The sequence below is a fragment of the Ambystoma mexicanum genome, chromosome 9 (assembly GCF_040938575.1).
Source record: "Ambystoma mexicanum isolate Mex_15411 chromosome 9, UKY_AmexF1_1, whole genome shotgun sequence".
In the NCBI taxonomy this organism is placed as follows: domain Eukaryota; kingdom Metazoa; phylum Chordata; class Amphibia; order Caudata; family Ambystomatidae; genus Ambystoma; species Ambystoma mexicanum.
Window position 1 is genome coordinate 1,279,053,439 of NC_090931.1, and position 20,829 is coordinate 1,279,074,267.

The 20,829-nt window shown below is 44.7% G+C and overlaps 1 protein-coding gene across 1 annotated transcript in view; it reads left to right on the forward strand.

Annotated features, from left to right (window-relative positions):
- CFAP221 (cilia and flagella associated protein 221) overlaps positions 1–20,829 on the forward strand; it is a 988,124-nt gene that overhangs the window by 918,108 nt on the left and 49,187 nt on the right. Inside the window, exon 22 of the mRNA XM_069616611.1 lies at positions 3,872–3,967. Within this exon, the coding sequence (XP_069472712.1) occupies positions 3,872–3,967 (96 nt within the window). The remainder of the gene's footprint in view (positions 1–3,871; positions 3,968–20,829) is intronic.

A 20,829-nucleotide genomic window follows, 5' to 3' on the forward strand; every position in this document is an offset into this window, starting at 1 on the left:
TAGGCACTGATGATAAAGACTTTCCTGATCCACTGGGATCAGGGAGGCTTCCAGTCTCTCCCTCCTCTGGTTGTGGACAAGATCATGTCCCATTCCGGTGACATTGGACTCTCTGCAAGCAAATACATTTCCATTAGGATTGGGAATAGGTGGTGGGGCTCCCTGCTGGGCTCAAGGAGCCTGAGCTGGTCCCCTATTTACAATATTAGGGTGTTTCCTGTCCCAGCATTCCCCTCATAGTACGGTCTTTGTGGTCTATATGGGCAATCATTTTCCAATGCCCTGTTGTCTGCAATAATTACAAGTCAAGTGCCAGTCAGAGCGGCCATGATGCCCTGTTGATGCTGACCGATTGGACCATAGGTCCCCTGCTGATCTGGTAACCCCCAGAATTGCTGCTGGGGCTGCTGCCCCAGATTACTGTTTACCTGTCCAGTCTGCATTCCTGAATACCCATCAGGAGCCCTCCTGCGACCATGCCCCTATGCTTGTCCCCCTTTGAAGATTTGTTATGGAACTTTGCTTCTATCCTTGCACTTGTCCCTGCAGGCTTTGTATCTGGAGTGTCATCAATTTCTTCTCGAAAGTCTCCTTTTTTTGTTCTTGGAACAACACCCTGTGATTCACAGCCACCACCAGCTCCGCTAATGGTTTAGTCTGCCATCTGATACATAGGTTCTTTAATTGTGCCTGTACCTTTGGTAAAAGACCAGCAACAAAAGCACTTGCTGTTGCTTCTTGAGCAGTCTCGCCTGGTTTGGTGACCAGAGTGTTGAGTAAACACCACCTTCAGCCTTTCTAAATATTCGGAAAGCGAATCACCTTTATTTTCCTTACAATGTGATATCATAGCCCAGTCGAGCTTTCATAGGCATATCTCAGGAACTGTGGTTACTGTCCACTGCCTAGCCTGGGCTAATGGCTCCCCTATTCCCAGATTGAGGGTTGGCCTTGTGGCTCGCTCCACCAGCTACTGTAGTATCTAGGGGTGGAGGGTTGTTTATCCTCATTAACTGATTCATGTCAGCCCAAGAGGGGCTGTAACACTGTAGCACTGCAGTCTGCAATTCTTTCACAAACCACTGCAGTTCCTCTATAATATTTGGAAAATCCTTTGCTAAGTTTCTTAAATCCATGGGACATGCATGGTAATGAGGTTTGGTTGTTGCTGTCCTTCCTTCTAGCCGAATAGCCTTCCCATAGTCGATGCCTCTCCTCGTCACTTTCGGAGTATATGAGGGAGGCGCATTCATTAACACTTGCCCTCCTCTTTGCTCCCTGACCACTCGGTCCCTGGGTATCGGGGGGCTGTTGGTATAGCTGTCATTAGACCCTGTTGTGGCTACCCTTACCTTGTGCATGTTTGCATGCTAGTGAAAAATTCCAGATTGTTCTCAGCCAACTCACTATCCCACTCTTCCTGCTCATCTGCCCCTTTGTCCTTCCCTTTCTCCTTTTCCGTTTCCTGAATTATTTTGGGGGCACAAATGTAAACTCTTGTCCCCAGCCTCTCTCGATCTCAAATGTCTTATCTGCCCTCATGAACGGTCATTGACTTCTTGGAATCTCCGAAATGTACTATTTTTTTCTTTGCACTTTTGCTTCCTCTAACCAGGTTGCAAACGCTCCCCATTGCTTGGGCGTTTTTTTCTGGGTTTTTTTCTCTAGCGCCCCTTTAAGGGTCCCCAATTTATCCATATTAAAATTCCCCTCACTTGGAAACTGGGTATGCTTATTGTGACGTGTCAAAAAATGCCAGTAGTCTAAAAAATCACAAGTAGTGTTATTAAACTGGGTACACATGTAATGGGTGTGAAATCCCTTTTGGGGCTCCTTTGTCTGTTTTGACTGTCCCTTGTCTCTCTATTTTTACCACTCGTTCAAGTCCTCATGTGCCCCATTGCCCAGGCACCCCTGTTCCAGTCACACTTTGACTCCACTCCTTTGAGGTCCTTAGAGGGAAGGGGTATTCAGACACCTAGAGACACCGCAGAGTGTTCCTGATAGGGATAGGGATAGGGACTCTCAACCTGCAGTCATTAGTCTTGCCCTATTTAGTCAGCACTGGCTTCCTCTTTCCCCTTTGTTTTGTCCCCTTTTATTGCCAGCTTCCCTATTCTAAATACCCAGCAAATAGTAAAGCGGAATGCTTGCCAAAAGGCCCTTCTGCACAGAGGCACCCAGTCCTCCAAAAGCACAACCAGCCTGCCTAACACTTCACTGCAGATGCTTTGCCAGATCTATCTCTGGGTGAAAATGAGAAACGACTAAGAGTACCACTGCTATCTAGCACATCCCAAGAGCAATACAACATCCCATATTAGCATACCCCTGGAATGCACGCTCATCAGCACCAGTGTTCTCCTCCCGTTACCTCTAGGGCCAAGGTCTCCTACCTTGCTTGTAGCGTGCTCGAGTTTCTTCAGGAGGAGACAACCATGGGTTGAGCGATGTTCAGTGTTGCACGACAGATCCGAGTTGTGAGCACTATCCGTTAACAAACAGAGAAATCATCACCCAATTACTAGTTAGTTGGATGGACAAGCAAAACTTTATTCCAAGACTTCCATCATTCGGACACCATAACATCCCACCCCACTACCCATGCCAACCCAACCACACATGCCAGCTCACCTCACCTTTAAACACCCTGAAGGCGTCACCTCTTGCTATTTTGCATAACATCCGTTTTGCTTTCTCCTGCCTCCCCCAGAACAATAAACCCTTTCATATTCGGTCTTTGTGCTTCGTCAGTTCTTACTATCATGTGTGTATTATTTTCTGGTTCATCTCGTCAAGATGAATATACTTGACAACATCCAGTCCCATCCTCCTCAGGTGAAGGGTTTATCAGCTGCCCCTTTGCATATTTCTGCTACTAATCAAGGCTTCATTGTTAGATCTGCTTGTACCCAGTACAAACCAAAGATGGCAGCTCAGTGTCCTTCACCCAATGCCCCTAATGCTTAAAAGTGCTGATGTTCACTCTGTCGCACACTATACTGTGCGTGGCCCCAAACAAGCATTGGCACTAGCAAATAAGATTGGAGGAATGTCCTGATTTTGAATGTCCGCAGCAATTTAAAGAAAAAATAAGAACACTAGTGCTCAACATGAGAACAGACGTCTTCATGAAATAATAAAACAGTGATCAGTGCAATAATACATTTCTATGGCTTTCCCCATTTTAATCATTCTACCTATTCCTGTTTTTATGTACACACGGGCCAATGACGTCACATTCATCAGTTATCCTAACCCGGAGCTGCCATAATCCCACAGTGGAAAATAGCATAGTCAATTTGGGAGTCTGTATTTTAGCTGAAAGTACTAATGATTTGTTTTGAGGGGATCATCGTATAGCGATGGGAATGGTGGGAGAGAAGAATCACTGAGCTAAAGTGGGCATTGAGGGGTCATGGTTCAGTAGGTGAGTCACCCGCAAGCTTTTGGTTTTGGTGCTTAAGATGACAGACTCCTGAAATGAACAGTGGTGTACAAATAGTTAGGTAGCTTGTGTTTGGAGTCCAGGACCAGCAGTTCTCTTTTGGGACTATTGGATTTGAAAGCTTCTGGCTTATTACTGCTCAGAGTGAAAATTGACTGCAGATCCTTCCCATGGCATGGCTTGAAATGTGCTGATGCCCATTGAAACGATGTTTGCGCCGATAGTGTGTCTCCCATGGATGTTCAGCAAGTAATGTCAGGTTTTCCACTGTCTGGAAGTCGGCTCATTAGGGAAGGATTTTACAAATAGAACAAATATACTGTATTGCTAGTGACATCAGCCCCTTGTGTAACATGTGAAAATATTATTCACACGCTAATGCTCCATATTAAGTAGTAGTACAATATTTTTTCATTTCCACAGGTGTGATCCATTCCACGATGACCTGCTTCCTAAAGATGGACCGGCTTTTCTGAACGGCCTACCAGACAAAGATAATGAGAATGTGATATCTGGAAAGTAAGTTCCTTTTATGTGTTAAATAATTTGTGTCACATACTTTTAGGTTTTCACCTGGATCTTTTCTGGTGCCACCTATAAGACAGGAGTGAGATGCCATGTGAGGAGGGGCATAGAGCTTGCGGAGGTGTTTGGCTATTTGCCTACCCCTTTTATGCCCATGGCCATGCTAAAGACCATGTGCCTCGCCTCCCACTTCGCACCAGGCCCACTCCTTTGGGGGTGTTTTTTGACAGCATTCTTTGCTCTGCTAGTACTTTAGAAGTCAGTAAGGTGGCCATCTTAGTAAGGTGGGATTTCAATGAATTCCTCTGAATCCTCATGTATTAATAAGTTGATAAAATTATTAGTTTTAATAAATTATTCTTCATAACACATTTCTGTTAAACCAAAAATAAGTGAAGTCCTAAAATGATTTAACATCTGATGCGTTGATTATCATATTATGATAATAGTTCTCTTATGCAAAACAGGGGGTTCTGGGAGTCTCTCTAGCGGTCACTGGGGAGTCTCAACCAGATTGTTTAGCTCACTATCCTTTTCACAGAAGGGAAATATCCACAACATATCTGCCTTTGTCCTTCCCAAGGGCAGGCCAGCACTGAAATGCTAGGCAATTCTCCTCCGAACAAGAGTACCAACAGCAACCCCAAACACGTGTTTTGGCCTGGCAGGCATCATCAGTGAGGGGGAGCTGTGCCTCTCTAAGAACAGTGAGCAAGAGGTCCACGTCTGGATTACCCTAGTAACTTAGGGTGAGACCCAAAGTTACTTTTTAATATGCAAAACAGGGGGTTCTGGGAGGCTCTCTACCGGCCTCAGTCGCGGGAGAGTCTCAACCAGATTTTTTAGCTCACTATCCTTTTAGGTTCTCTTATGTGCACAATGTTTTAAGTAGTTAATCACTTCTATTGATGTGGGAAGTATGGTCTATTTGACCAAATTGGTAAATTTCTCAATAGTTTTTCATAGCAGAACCCTGGAGCTCACGGATTGGTTGGCTTGTGAATTGGAATGTCATTTTACAAACTCTGTTCCTTGAATTTCACATTAGTTTGTAGAAAAACACTGGCTCACTTTTAACTCCTGAAGTTTTCTGGATTGCTTTGCAATCTTGTTGCAAATGTTCAGTCTCTTTAGTCCTCTATCGTTCTGAGAGTGACTATTACTTGATGTGCCTAATATGTTCCTATTTTTGGTTTTGCAAAATTGTGGAGGCACAGTCACCAAAATATTGTCAAGACAATTTCTACAGGGAAGAGAGAACGTGCCAGAAAGTTGTTTTTGTGGTTGGCATGACAGCTGGAAATGCTGTGGAATGATCGGCCGACGCGCTAGATGTTATTTATTGTTCCATTGTACTGATGTAATCCAATAGAGGCTTGTTTAACTAATGTTCTCCCAATCAGAAGTGTACAGTAGCATGTCACATGTCTGTGTTACTTTCAAAGCTGTTTCTGTCACTTTCAAAGCTGGGGCTGCGTAGGGATCTTTTTTAAAACAGCAGAGGGGGTTGGGCTATATTTGGGCTACTTTACTGGCCCCGTTGAGGCATGTAGGTTTCCCTTTCTGGATGCCAAGATTGCTGCCGTGTAAGTGGTGCTGCTTGGTGGCTCATAAGCCAAGGTTAGAGAATCCACTGAATATCTGTGTTATTTTGTGTCATCCATTGGATGTATATGCATGTACTCAATGCTAAGTCGTTAAGGACTATGCTGATGTGTGTTTAATTCATTTTGGAGATTTGTTATTGGTTCTTTACTTTCTCTGCTCCACACACAATACCGTCCCTTAGTCTGTCGAAGGAGTGTTTTCATTTGTGTGTGTGGTCTGACTCCCTTGGAGCTTTAGCAGGGATATAATTTCACCAAAATGCCAGGGGTAGCAGAAGTGACATCACATGACCCTTGACCTCTCACATCAAAGGAAGTGATGTCATTTGACCCCACCCCCAAGTGACATCATGAGAAGTGATGGCACACGTCCTTTCACCCCTTGACAAAACAGGAATTGGCATCACATAGAACTGTTCCTCGGTAAACTAAGAAAAATATGGTTAATATATCACTGTAATATGATATACATTTCATACAATAATGGATCACCAAGAATGGATCATCATATGTAGCATTAATATCAGTTTGTAAAGCCCATATTACCAAATTACTGTGAATGTAAGCAGACGTAACAACAACATGGACTGTTGTAGATCACTCGGGCTCAACTATAAACCGAGCATCTTAAAGAGGCCTAAACCCCAAAGTGCAGACATCCAGTGCCTGCCGAGTATCTGGCACACTCTGGAAACAGCAACTGACCAACACAAGTCCAACCAGAAAAACAATGGTCTGGAGGGTTGCCCAGAGCTGTGCTAGTGGTTATGAATGATTTGAAACCTTCCAGCCATCACCTTTCTGTTTTGCTTATTTAAGTAACACAGTTTTTTTTGTTAAATAGGAAACCGAGAGGAAGTGTTTAAGGTCATAGTAATTGCAGGATTCTTTATTTTGAAATGTAAGCTACAGCTCCACGACATCACCCCTAGAAAAGTCTGCTGGGCCTAGACACCAAGGGTACTCCTCACTCATGACGCCCAATGAGGCTGGAACATGTCTGTGGATGCTTGTGGTCTCGTGCAGAATGGATGTGACCTAGCAGTTCGGGCTGGACTGCCCCTTTTGGGGTAGGACCAAGCATGATTTGCAATTGGTCTTTCTCTTTCTGTAGTGGCTTGGCAGGCTGAAAAACGATGGTCTGGAGGGTTGCCCAGAGCTGTGCCACCTTGTGTCTATCTACAGTGTGCCTGTGATGCGGGTCTGACTGATCTGGGTCAGGCCACACAGTGGAACAAGAGAAAAGGTCCACCACTAACTCGGTGGACAAACACAGGGCACACTTATGTCTGACAGACGTCAGTGAATGTTTCATCGATTTTAAAGCAAAAATAATATTTTATTTAATTTTAGTTTCTTTCCTTCAAGACAACTATCTCTACTAAATTTGACATTTGTAACCTAAAATGGTTAACATTTGACATACACTTTGTATGAGTAAATACATTGTGCATAACATAAGCAAAGAAATTCAGCAATTTATAATCATTATGAGCAAACATAAAGATTTATGACATTAACATTATCTCAGTAAAAAACATGAGACTCAAATTCTCACAAAACAAATGTACGACGCGTTTCGGGACTAGCCCTTCTTCAGGTACAATTTTCAAGCTTTACTTTTCCTGTAGTTTAGAATAAAGATAAGAAAATATAGGGCTTGTGTTCAGTTGAAGAGTATATGTTGGATTTCGACAACAACCATTAAAGAATTCAAAAAATACACAACTGACCTGTGTTCATAGGGTGCCAATGATAACTGGACCAAATTAAGCGGGATCTAATGGCTGATAAGGTCTTCTAAATGTTAGTTTTTGTATCGGACTGATACCTAGTAGAGAAATACATATTTACAAAAGCTAATCATGAGTCTTATATGTTCATAAACCGCGAGTGGGACCAAGTCGCTCTACAAAAGCGCTGGGTCCCACTCCACGGTTATTTCATCTGATTTTTCAAAAACATAGCATTCGGCTCACTGTGTTCCTATGTGATAGTTGATTCAGTATGGAGATTTCAGTGCAAAAAGTATCATTTACAAATTTCGGTTACATCTTAATGATGGTATTGTCCACGTTTGCCTTCCGATATTATCCACAACACCGCTCTGTGAATGGTGACAATGAATATTGATTACAATATTATCTCAACCGATCCTAGCTTGTATTAAGGCTACTTCGCCGTGCAGTTGTAACCGTTTGATATACGGCCAATTTACTTGTGTTTCTTGATATTCCACAGACTAGGAGTTAAAATCGTCTTCGTGGCGTGTTTGCGATGTAACAGTAGATGTTCCACTGTCTAATCAAGCCCAGAGGGACCCCGTTTGTTCTTCCTTGCTACCGCACTCTTTCACGTAATTCTTTCGTATCCGGAGAAGACGCATGAGTGTTTTCGCTGTCAATTGGCGTAACGTTGTTGGCTGGGCAACCGTGAGGGTTGTTGGGCAATTAAAACCTAACTGCAAACCCTGTCGATGCAGGGCGCCATTTTGGAATGTAATGCCGCATAACGCCACTCAATGTGTTGTAGATGTTCGATTGCATTAATCTTAATAACAAGCACACTGAATTCGAGATGGTAAATTGCTGTAACCTAATACTCCAAACTGGTAATATTACACTCACAATAGTTGTTCTATAGTTTCAAATGTATGTCATTCATTGATTTACAGATGACAGCTCATGTCCCAATCAACGTTCATTCCTTTTGGGTACATTGATTCTAATTTGTCAATCCAGTATAGTTCACGCTGTAACAGAGTTTTTGCCAGATTGCCACCTCTCCTTGGTAGAGTTACCTGCTCCAAAATTATGAATTTAATTTGGGCAATAGTGTAAGATTCTTTTAAGAAATGTTGTGCTACTGGTGAGCGTTCATTTTTGAGTCTGATATTGGACTTATGCTCAGACCAACGAGTTTTTGCTTTTCTCGTTGTCATCCCTACGTAAAGAATTCCGCAGGGACATTTAATGCCGTAGATGATGTTCTTTGAGTCGCATGTGGTTGTATGACGTAACTGGATCTTGTTTCCCCTATGGGGATGATTCAAATATTCCCCTTTTATCAGATTGTTGCAATTGTTGCAATTATTGCAGGGCAGGGTCCCCTTGAAATTCTGCTTAATTGTTCTTTTGGCTGCAAAATCCGCTTTAGTCAGATTGTCTTTTATTGACCTGCTTTTACTGTATACAAACAGAGGCGGGGATGGAAAAAGTTCTGCCAATGTTGGATCTAATGATAAGATTTTCCAATGCTTTTTCACAATGTTCTTAATTTTCGGACTCTGATTCGAGTAAGTGGTCACAAATACCATGTTTTCTGTTTTCTTCTTTTGATGTGATTTAAGAGCTTCCTGTCTTAGGATCTGTGTAGCTTTGGTTGCGCTTTCACCTATTTTTGTTCGATCATATCCTCTCTGTTCAAATTTTTTGGCCAAATCTTGAGACTTATTCCTATAATCAGTTTCATCTGAGATAATTCTGCAATATCTTAAGAATTGGCTCAACGGAATGCTTTAAATTGTGTTCCTTGGATGAAAACTTCTTGCGTGTAGCAAACTATTTCTGTCTGTTTCTTTTGTAAAAATTGTTGTGCATAAGTTCCCATTTTTAATGTAGACTCTTACGTCTAGAAAGTCAATCGATGTCCTACTCATTTTTTAAGTGAATTCAATCCTTGGGGGCATTGTATCCATGAATCCAAAGAAATCTTTTAGTTCTTCTGTTGAACCTTCCCAGATCCCAAAAAGGTCATCAATATACCAAACAAAAATCTTCAAATGTTGGTTCCATTTACTGTTGTTGATCACATTTTTTTCTTCTAAGTATGCCATATAGGTATTGGCATAAGTCAGCGCCATGGAGGCCCCCATTGAAGTTCCGGAGATCTGGACATAGTATCTTTTCTCAAACATGAAAAAGTTGTTATTCAGCACGATCTTCAATAGTTTCAACACAAAAAGACAATCTGCAGGACGTGTTTCTGACATATTAAGAAGTAGCCATTCCATAGCTTCAAGTCCTCCATGATGTGTAATATTTGTGTAGAGGCTAGCTACGTCCTTAGTGAACAGAATGTTGGTTGCTTCATTGAATTGAATGTTCTGTAGTTTGATTAAAAATTCATTCGTATCTTTGATGAATGTTGGAAATTTTCGTGTCAGTGGCTGTACCACTCTGTCAATATATTGAGCCAAAGGTTCTAGCAAACTGTTAGTAGCAGCTATAATGGGTCTCCCTGGTGGATCCAAGGGATTCTTGTGCATCTTTGGGAGGGTGTATATAACTGGCATAGATGGATGAAGGTTGGTAAGAAATTATTTGGTTCGATGACTGATGACATTTTCCGTTACTGCTTCTTCCAGCACTAGTGAAATAATACTGCGCACAGCTTCAGTTGGGTCCGTAAAGACTTCTAAATATGTGTCTGAATCACATAATTGATTTTCAATTTCCCTCTTGTATTTGATTGTGTCCATTATGACAAGAGCTCCGCCTTTATCGGCTGGTTTAATAGTTAATTCAGGATTACTCCACAAACGATCTAATACTTGTTGTTCTCTGTGTGAAAAGTTGGTACGAGATCTCTTCCGGAAGTTGATTTTGGATAAATCATTCAACACTTGTGTTTTTAAATGAATCTAGAATGGTATTTTGAATCGGAGGTATGAAAGTGCTGGTTGGTCTCATTTCAGGCAGGACTGGTGGCAGAAGCAACTGGGGCACACCCCTCATCACAGGCCTAGTGGCTCACTGGATTTCCAAAGCAGACCATGAGAAACACTGATGAGATTTGTGTTCATATTATGCTGTCACTGAGTACCTGGCTGATCATACCCATTCCCAGCTGGCTAGACCTAGCCCTGATCCCCTTCCTGTTGCTACAGTACTGGGTCTGACCTGCACAGGCGGCCCAACCCGTGAACCCAACCATTCAGTCATTCTTCACTAATGCAATGCCAGCCTGTTAGTGATGGCAGCTTCATGGTTTTCCCTGCATCTTTGTTAATTATCCAGCTAACGAGATCGTGATTCAGGGGGAAAAAGCTGTGGCAAATTTAGCTGCATTTACAACCGTCTTTTTCAGGTGCACCACAGATATCTGCTCTTGGGACTGCTTCTTTGTCTGGTGGTTCAGGGGTAGCAAGGACAGGTCGAGGGGTAGCAGAGGGTGAGCAAGGAGTTGCAGCTGCTACCCCTGGTAACCTCCAAATGACGTCCCTGAGCTTTATCTCTTCGGTTGCGGGAAGTGTCCTCCTGGGGACTTAATGGAAAAACAAGTGATTTCAAAGTATACATATCTGTATGGCAAAAAAGCTTATCGACTCCCCAAGACCTCTTCATACGCAGAGAGTTCTTCATTCATTTCAGTGGCTGCTGACTACAGCACCATGGAAGCCTGGCCAAGAAACACGAAAATGTAATTACCCAAAGACCTGGGTTTTCCCATTGTGAGACCGCTCTGGCACTATGCAGGATCTGCGAACTTTTAAGTTACATGTTTCATTGTTCACACTCTTGACTGTTATGTAGATTGGCGGCCCCAGTAGCTTAGCAGAGAAACAAGGTTGAGAGTTAAAAAGCTCAGGGCTTCTTCACGGCATTCTCCCAAAGAGTCCAGGTGCTTATTCGTTTGCATTGCGGCAGCGTGGTGCTACCTCAATACGTTTTCATTACGTTAAAGAAGGGCTAACCTTAGCCTTTACAAAATAATGTCCATTTTTAAACGCAATGTCATCTATCAACTAATAATGTAAGTGCCCTCTCAGAGTTCGAAGTGTGGCTGACAAAATCAAAAACACACTCACCCACCCTCAAACAGCATCATTTACGGCCAAATACTTGCTTCAATGAATGGCTCTCCTCACTCTTCTGAGTTTTTAGGAGAGTGACGTGAATGGCACATCACAACACTTGTAATCTTCTACAGTCCCAACACAGTGTAAAAAAAAAAAAAAAGATGCAGTTCGGAAAATAAGAGGGAAACTTGCTGAGAGCACTGAACAAATGTGCATTATACGTAGAACCAAATGCACAAACTCCTCGTCCATTTATGGTAACGTAGTGCTAGAGAACCAGCCCTGCCCATTGCTTAGGCACTTGCATTAGCCACACATATCATGCATCAATGGTTTTACTTTGTATTACTATAATGTTGTATTATTTCTTTTAAACATTTGCTTAAAGAGCACAGTCAGCACTTGCCGAGTACTGTTTGATTCTAGATAATGGATGCCTGGCATTTCCTTTGGGCTCTCCTACAACTTTGGATACTGGATGGCAGACAGAACTTGCTCTGTGCCTCGCACTTACCTTCCCATGAGTCAGAGGCTTGGCACTGGTGCTGGCCTGACCTTTGTATCATGACTCACTTCCTATGGGTCAGGAGTTGGGGGTCAATTCTTGGCACCTGCCTCACACATTGCTTCCTCTTGGACAAAGGATGCTGGGCGGGCTAAAGTTAGTAGGTCCATAGAGTACATCATATCCTATACAGGCAAGAGCATGCATGGAGCTGCTTCTGGGGAGGCACCTGAGATGAAAGCAGCAGGACCTTCTACGGGCAGGCCTTCCGGTGGAATAGCGGATGCTCCTTCCAGGGTGGGTCTGCCAATCATTTTTTTATTTTGACTATTAGCTGTCACTAAAGAGCCACCTATAAAGTGAAACTTACATTGGAGTACAGCTAAGTCAGAGATTCGGTATGAGGAGGGGCACACCGTTTGTGGGTGTTTTGTTATTTATCCATCTCTTGACTGCCAATGGCCATGATAATCCCTGTGGCCATTACCACTCACCTCCTGCCCTGTCGGAATTGGAACCGGCCACAGAGCAATTTGGAATATGAGAAGATCACCCACCTGGATCAGAGGCAGCGAATGAGAAGACGTGAGAATTCTCCGGGTCACCCAGTCCCTCACTGATATGGAAGGGGCTAGGCTTCCAGGGAAACCCTCTGGGGAAGAAAACCCTGTGTTCCAATCTGGTAAGCTGCAGACTTCCTGCAGGTCTTTCTGATGGAGGACTTTGAGGTGAAGTCAGATGTTGTGCTTCTATTGGTGAGTGTAGACCCAGTACCCCCCCTAGCGGATCTGTTGAAACAATGCTGAAGATTACTGAAAGCTAATGTCTGGGAGTTTTGGCCAGAAGTAATTCTTAGCATGCTTACCAGTGGTAAAGGGCTGGGAAGAGGATCTGTAGCTGTAGAAAGAAGTGTAGGCGTTCCTAGTCACAACGAAGGATTCGTCAGAACTACTACAAGAGTAAAGACAAATCAGCCAGGGTAAAGAATGACTGATAAGCTTAACAGAATGATTGTTTTCTAAAGACCTACCAAGATTTAAAGGTCGCCACTGCATCCGTAAAAGTGCTGCAGTTTCTGAAAAGGAGAGCCGGCAGGCTTCCGGGTCTGTAGAATGCCATACCCGTTGCTGTGACAACCCTGGAGCTTCAGCAGGTAACTAGTATGTAAGAAAGAACGAGTTAGGATTGAAGGATGTGTAAACTGCTTTACTGCTAAGTATAAATCCAGGAAAAAGGACTGCATAGAACGTACCAAAATCCCTGGTGCGCTCCGGAAAGGAGAAGAGGACGCGGAGTGGAGGTGAAGGGTGGGATGGATGAGAACCGTGACAGAAAGAGCTAGGAGAGAAAAAGAACCTTAGAACGGGGAAGGCTGGGTTTAGGAAAAGGTGGGAGGCTCATGGAGGGTAGGGAACACAAACTCACAGTGCTTGTCAATGGAGAGTGTAGCAATGCGCAGTTGCTCGGACCCGGGGTCTGAAGACTCTGGCTTGACAACGGGGGCGGAGTCAGCTCTCGAGACAAATGGAGAGAAGCTGAAACCTCACGCTGTCTGTGCTGCCATCTTGGGGGAACACAATCCAATTAAGCCAATCCGCTTCCACTGCTGCCAAAGGGACCATCGGAGCCTACGGCCCGTGACATGCTCCTGCCTGCCAAAAACACATCCTATTGGAATCTCTTTGAGATTACTTTATCAAGCAGTACCATTGAAGTACCTGCAAGTGTTATTTCAAAGCAGTCTTCTGAGATTAATGGTTTAATTGGTGCTATAAATGCATTACTAATGTAATAGAATTGTCGTAGCTAAGTGTGCCTTCGGCCACTTGATTGAAAAAAAGCATGAAGATGAAACCTGCCCACTCTGCTTACGAACAGCAAATAGGCACATTTGCATAATATTGCTCAGTGCAGAGATCTCCTCCTCTCAGATGTAGAGGGTTCCCTATGGATCTCCTGTTCCATTAAATCGTAATTTGACGGCAGCCTCCCATTACGTTTACACTGTACCGTAAGCAGGAACCTGCTGCCAAATTTTTGTCATTTGCATTGCGGGGTGCAAATATAAAGAGCAAAAGACAGCTCACAAGCGTGTACTCTGCCTTTTACCCTTCACATTTGCACTCTGCAGTGCAAAGTGAGCAAACGCTGACTGGCACACTGACATGCCAGGCAGCGTTTACTTTTCATTATGAGTGCCGCTTGCCATACTTTCAAGGCAAGCAGTGCTTGCTTTAATCAATTTATATTGCGCACCACGTGACCCGGAGGCTTAAGGGCACAGACAACAGTACAGTGGAAGTCACGAAAAGTGAAAGTCTAATTGTAGTAGGAGGCAAAGGAGATCCATATAGAAAAATTAGCCAAACATTATCTAAACAGTCGGGTCTTCATGTTCTTTCTCACTTAATGTCACTATTCTAATATCTGGGGGTAGAGCATTCCATGCCTTAGGAGCAGCAAGATAGAAATCTCCTTTCATGGCCTGTTGAGCTTGTGAGATGGTATTACCAGCTGATTAGTATGATTGGACCTCAGAGATCTTGCACATGATTTGTGCATCAGCAGTTCCCTCCGGTATAAAGGGCACATGCCAGTCCAGATATTTATGGGTCATAACTAGTAAGCAAAAGTGTAGTCTTGCTTCAATGGGAAGCTGTTGAGGAGGAAAAGGAATGCAGCCCCTTTAAGAGGGCAGAGACTGCAGCGGGAAGAGGGAGGAGGGATGGGGAGGAATGGGAGGGGACAAAGGGAAAATAAATCAGTTATTGTACGACAAATGAAGGAAGAGGACATGAGCCAACGGCGTCCGTGTTATTTGTCTAGGCCCATGCGCTAAGGCCCTAACAGCAAGCGACGAAGCGCCGGAACCCACGCCACCCGAGGAGAAGGTGGTGTCTGCCAGCCAAGAGGAGGTTGGTGACTGTTGGCGGAGTCCGCACCACGAGGGTGCCGGAGGAGGAAGACGCTGCACCAACCAACGTAGAGAGGAGGCACGAGGAGACCCAGCTATCCAGATAGAGGCCGGACCTGAGAGGAGATTGCGAAGAGGACCGTTGCACTGCCTAGCGGAAGGAGAACAGGGGGAACCAGAAAGCACCCAACATGCATATCCTCTCAGTTCAGAAAACACCTGTTGAAGAAACCCCTCCCGTTAGAACAGATAGCAGACCTTGCGAGGGTGTAGGAGAGAGACGATAGGCAAGCAGCTGCCATAGAAAACCCAAAGGAGGTTGCTGCTCTAGCCACCACCCCACAGGGACAAACCAGATACCCTGCCCGCCAAACCGCCAAGAGACATGGAACAAAAACCGACGTGCCCCAGCAGAGACAGTGCTACAGGTGTGGCTTTGAGTTTCCAGTGCAGACTGGTCCTTGCATCAGAGACATGATCTCGACTTTTTAAGCCAGTGATCACCCTGACTACATTATTTTGTACAGTTTGTAATCTTACAAATTCAGAATTTCGCTGTGCCCACCAAGAGGCTACTGCAGTAATCTATTTTTGAGCCCACAATAGCCCTACCTAAAGTCTCACAGTTTACACACGATATATAAGGGCAAATCTATGCCTGCAATTTAATATAGTATGCCGTGGAGGCGACCACGCTACTGACCTGCTTTGATATTCAAATTCTGATCCAGATATACACCAAGGGTCTTTAGTTTTTTTTGTGTTTTAATACTACATCCTGCTACATTGAAGTACTTTTATTGCACACTCAAATTCCGTAATTTATATTCAGTGTCTACAATCAACAATTTGTTTTTTTCTTTAAGTGCCAAGCCATTGGTCATCCACCAAGTTTGAATGAGTTCATAGGTTTTATTTACAGTATATTCATCTTCAGTATGATGACCGGACAATGTGACGACACGTGTGTCGTCCGCATAGTTGGTAAAAGTGACATCTTCCAGAAGATCAAAACATATGAAAGGGTGAAAATATTAAATAATGAAGGAGACCATTTCCTTGAGGTACACCAAATTGGAGGCCAGAGGGCTGAGCTTCAGCCTCCTTACTACACACCCTACATAGTCGATTATGGAACCAATCCATAGTGCAACATTGTCTGAGAAATGGGCTACTTTTACTTTGTTTTACTTCTTTTATAGAGCCCCCATCAACCGGGGAATACAGGCCTTAATGATAACTACCGGGCGTATATCACCTTTACAGCTTGTTATTTTGAGATTAGCAATGATCACAGCTAATTCTGACTCCAACACAGGCTTAAAATTGAACTGCTGAGCTTGCGGCCTGAAGTCCCTCTGATTTGTGATATTCACAGGCAGCCCCAAGGTTTCTTGGCATTATCAATGGTCTCTTTTATCTTGTCAAGCTTCCCTAACATAGCTTCCTGAATCATGCTACACCATGCTGCATCTTTCACCGGGAGATCAGCTTAATCAGCACAGGGATTTTCAAGTTCCCTAAACCCAAAGGGTTTAATGGCAGGCAGTGTATACAATGGATCCCCATGGGGTGCGCCTGCTTTCTGGTGATGCCTAAAGCAGGCAGACCCAATAGCAATTTCCAGCATTTGCTCCGGCAGGAAAATCAATTCCAGTGTGAATGCTGGAGCATTTGTATGGCAATGCGGAAGGGAGGCAGTGGAAACTCTGGTGTTCCCGCCCCTCCTCTGTGCCATAGAAATGATGGGAAATGAGCAGTGCGTGAATGACAGGCATTAAAGCCTTACTCAAGGCGTTTACGCCTTCCATTTATGTTACAGCTTATTAGAACATGAGCTCATATGTGTTTTTCGTGTGCTGGATTTTTTTATCATCTTGTCTGAGATGTCTGCTTGTTGACACAGGGCATTTGATCTAAGCACTCTGTTGGCATGCTTTATTCTTGGTAAATTACTTGGCTTACCTCTGGGCATCCAGTGCAGCTGGGAAGAAGCCAGAGGTATGCAAACACTGTCAGCATCTTCTCTGGAACCCTGGCTCCTCCCCTGCTCTGGTTGCCTGTTATAGGTGTTGGCCTGTGCACAAATCATCCCACCAGTCCCCTACGAGTGACATGTGACTGACTCCCAAGTCCTATCCGTCTTTCAAAGACCCAAACCTGTTGTGAAATCTCCTGACTTCTCCACAACCCTGCTGGCCTCTGCCGGTTTGTGGACTGCCCATGTAATCAGTGCGTTGGCTTCGTTCTACCACTGCCCTGCCTTGCTCAGGTGCACAAATAGACCATTCCATCCTTAGGAGGGTGATTATGGTGATCACAAGGGCTAGCCTTTTACCATAAAACTGCTGCAGTTTGGCTAGCAGTATTGTTTGCGGGTGTGATAGTTTATCCGACTGAAGCACCAGCTGCACAGAAATCCACTGACGGCCAACACTGCTTCCAGTTCCTCGAGACTGTTCATCTAAGTAGCACCATCTGGGCTGTGTGTAATATCTGCATGTATCAGTGCTTTGAGACTTCAGCAATGTGCCACCTTTTTAAAGATATTTTGTTCGATAATATATCTCTCCTTCGCTTGCTAGAACTCTACATTAAGAAGAACTAAACTGCTGAGCTTTAATCAAGTCTATGCAAAAAGGACAAGCATAGTCGTCCTTAGCACTTAAGGGGTTAAAGCATGCTTTATGGTTTGTTTACCAAGGAGTTTTGTAACCTATGTTTCCCTTCTGCTTCAGAACACATTTTGACACCTAAAATGTAACAATGTTCTAATTTCTTTTTACTCTGAATTGATGCCCATCGTAATTCCCCACTTTTCTAAAATATAATTTCTGATCCTGTTCAGTTTTGCTTTATAACTAGGGATGTGCTGGTGATCGCCGGTGATGTTGTTGGTACCTTTGCTTCTAGTAGCAGTAGCTGACACAAAGAGAAGATATTTAATGGCATGTCATTTGTAAATTGGCAACTGTGAGAACACTAGGTAAAACATGTAATTGGATTGAAAGTAGCTGGGTTTATATTATGAGGGTACCCATCAAGTACTTGCCAACGTTTGGGAATGCCAATCATGGAGATTGGAAGGGAACTTCACGGAGATCGGTTGATTATGTCAATAGAATGCACAACAGCAACTTCTGGCTATCGAATGTTAATGCCTTCATCTTGCCTTCCATAATCCTTCATTGCTTCCAAAAGGCTCCTCTGGCGTCACATTGTATGTAAATGGGTGGAATGTCTGCCGCTCTGCAAGTGCAACGTAGGTCTTTACTGCGCCGCACTTCCATCACTGAAAAGAACTGTGCGGCCCGTAAAGGTACTGTGAGGCTCATGTTCTATGGGGGCGTAGTGTTAATGGAAGGCGTAAAAGCCTTCCATTCGCATTTAATTGTATGTCGGAAAGGAAGGGCGGTACCCAAATAGCGTTTCCAGCCGCCATGCAAATGATTAAGCATTTGCGCTGGCCTGGATTTTCATACCTGGGCTAATGCTGGCGATACCTATGGGTTCCACATGGTAGGCAGCGTGTACAACTACAATTAAACCCTGCCCGAAAGGGTTTAATTGTAGTTGTCTAGCAGTTTAATTTCAATTGTGAACACTGCTTATCATGCGCTCATGGCGCAAGCATGGCAGGCAACCTGTACAATGAATCCCTATGCAGTGCACCTGCTTTATGCTGGTGCATAAAGCAGGTGTGATCTCCAGCCTTTGCTGCGGCATGATAATCCATGCTGGTGCATAAAGCAGGTGTGATCTCCAGCCTTTGCTGCGGCATGATAATCCATGCCGGTGCATAAAGCAGGTGTGATCTCCAGCCTTTGCTGCGGCATGATAATCCAGGCTGGTGCATAAAGCAGGTGTGATCTCCAGCATTTGCTGCGGCATGATAATCCATGCAGGTGCAAGTGCTGGAGCAGTCATATGGCGGGAGGAAGTGTCATGATGCCTGCCCCCGGGAAGCCAGACCAGGCCCAGCAATCCCGGAAGCAGGCATCCTGCCATTTGGAGCATGCCCAAAACCCCCAGTTAGGGGCTGTTTGGGTGCAGTGCTGGCGCCTATGGCGCCAGGCTCATAAGGATAAAGTCAGTCCTGGCGCCATGGGCGCCAGGCTCATTACAGAAAACCTACCTAATGCAGACCATGCTGCATACTTACCTGGTGCAGACCATGCTGCACGAAGCCACAAGCCAAATGGGGCTTAGGAGGGACTATTTCACCTAAGGGACTACTTTCTTCTCGGGTGGGGGCTGTGGAAGAATACTAACCTGGGACGACTTCCTAGGCTATTTAAACCACGCCCGGACAGCCGCACGTGCTTCGCGTTATTCTGCATTCAGCAGCGTAACGCTCACCGTGCCTCCAGCAGCTTCCAGTCTTCAGCCACGCCCGCTTCAGTCCTGGACCACCTGGAAACGAAAAGAAAGAAGGAGAAGAGGTTCAAACTTGAAACCTTACCTGAATTCTTGATCCATCGCGCCGTCGATCTTGAAGAAGGAGTCATCGCACGCGCGTTGTCGCGCACCTCGCAGCGCCGCGCTGATCTCACCATCCAGTGCAGCTTTTCCTCACTCCATCGCGAACTATGCATTTCCAAACCACTCTCCGACATCTAAGGGGACAAGAAAAGCCAGGTGAGCACGGGAATGCAAAAGGGCAATACAAGCTACCCCCAAAGACGTACCGGATTACCACAGGGGGGTACTCACCTCATCTTGGGTCGGCGCAGTTAACTCTGCATCATCGCCGTACCCCGGCCCCTAAGTGGAAAACCACTATAGACTTACCTGACTCTCACCAACTACCATTTGGCCTCTTCGTGGTGATTAAGCCGGCAACCTACAAGGAATCGTAAAGAGTGAAGATCAGACATTTGAACTCTTACAAACTATTGGATTCTAGAGTCAATACTGGAATTTGCCAATTCCGCCACGCCAGTGAAGTAACTGGTCGTCTACGCGCCCCTGCGCTCGATGCAGGATGGAGAGCTCATCTTTCCAAACCATCAGGTGAGAATAAGAGGGAACATCGGGAGTGGTCAGTGGGCAGACAACGGGAGTGGAAGGTGGGTTAACGCTCAAATTACGTGAGGTTAATTCCCTTTCTCCTTTGCAGAAAGATATTCAAACGAGCCGACAAGCGAAGTAAGTGGGGCTGTCCAGTCAGTCATCTCGGCTCTACGTGGCACCAGGCCAGTCCAGATAGACGTCCCCGTGGGAATCAGGTGAGCGTAACAGGAAGGGGGCGGCGGACTACGCAAGTTGGGCTCCGCCCTTCCTCGCTGCCATACAATTGATTGACAATGAGCTGTGGCGTGAATGGAAGGCCATACAGCCTTAATCAAGGCTTGTACGCCTTCCATTTACGTTTTGACTCATTGGAACATGAGCTCCACTGTGACTCTGTTATGGTGAGAGAGGCACCACTGGCACCAAAAGTGATGTTGAAGGAAAGTATCTCAATCTGCTTGTGCCTCCTTTCTTCAGTTAATTTGCCCCACATGCCACAAGTGGCAATCTAAAATGTGTCCGTGATATTTTCCAGTAAATGTGTTTCCTCAGCAGACGCTTTCTTTGGAATATCTTAGCCACTAGGCTTCCGCACTCTCACTGCCACAGGTTCACTTCCCATACCGAGGGTGCAGAACAGGAATCCTGCAACATCAGATGCAAGTGCAGGCACCTTAGGGTATGAACTGTGCTCATCACCCAAGCCCAACAGTTCCTTTTCTGATGCCATGCGTTTGAGATATTGGAACACTTAGTGAAGTCCTTGCGCTCTAAAAGTCATCTATTTTCAAATTCTGTTTACAGGCTCATGCACGCAAATGCTTGTTTTTCCAAACATACCTTAGCATGCAGGGAGACGGTTGCTTTAATCATCTCTCCAGGTGGGGGAGCAACAGGATTCATTGTCGCTGCAGGCAGCAGGACAGTGTTCCAGGCAAGGATTCTTAACATGCTTGACTGGAAACCTTACAGCAGCACCTCTCTGCACCTCTTACATCTCCCCCAAATCCCCAACCG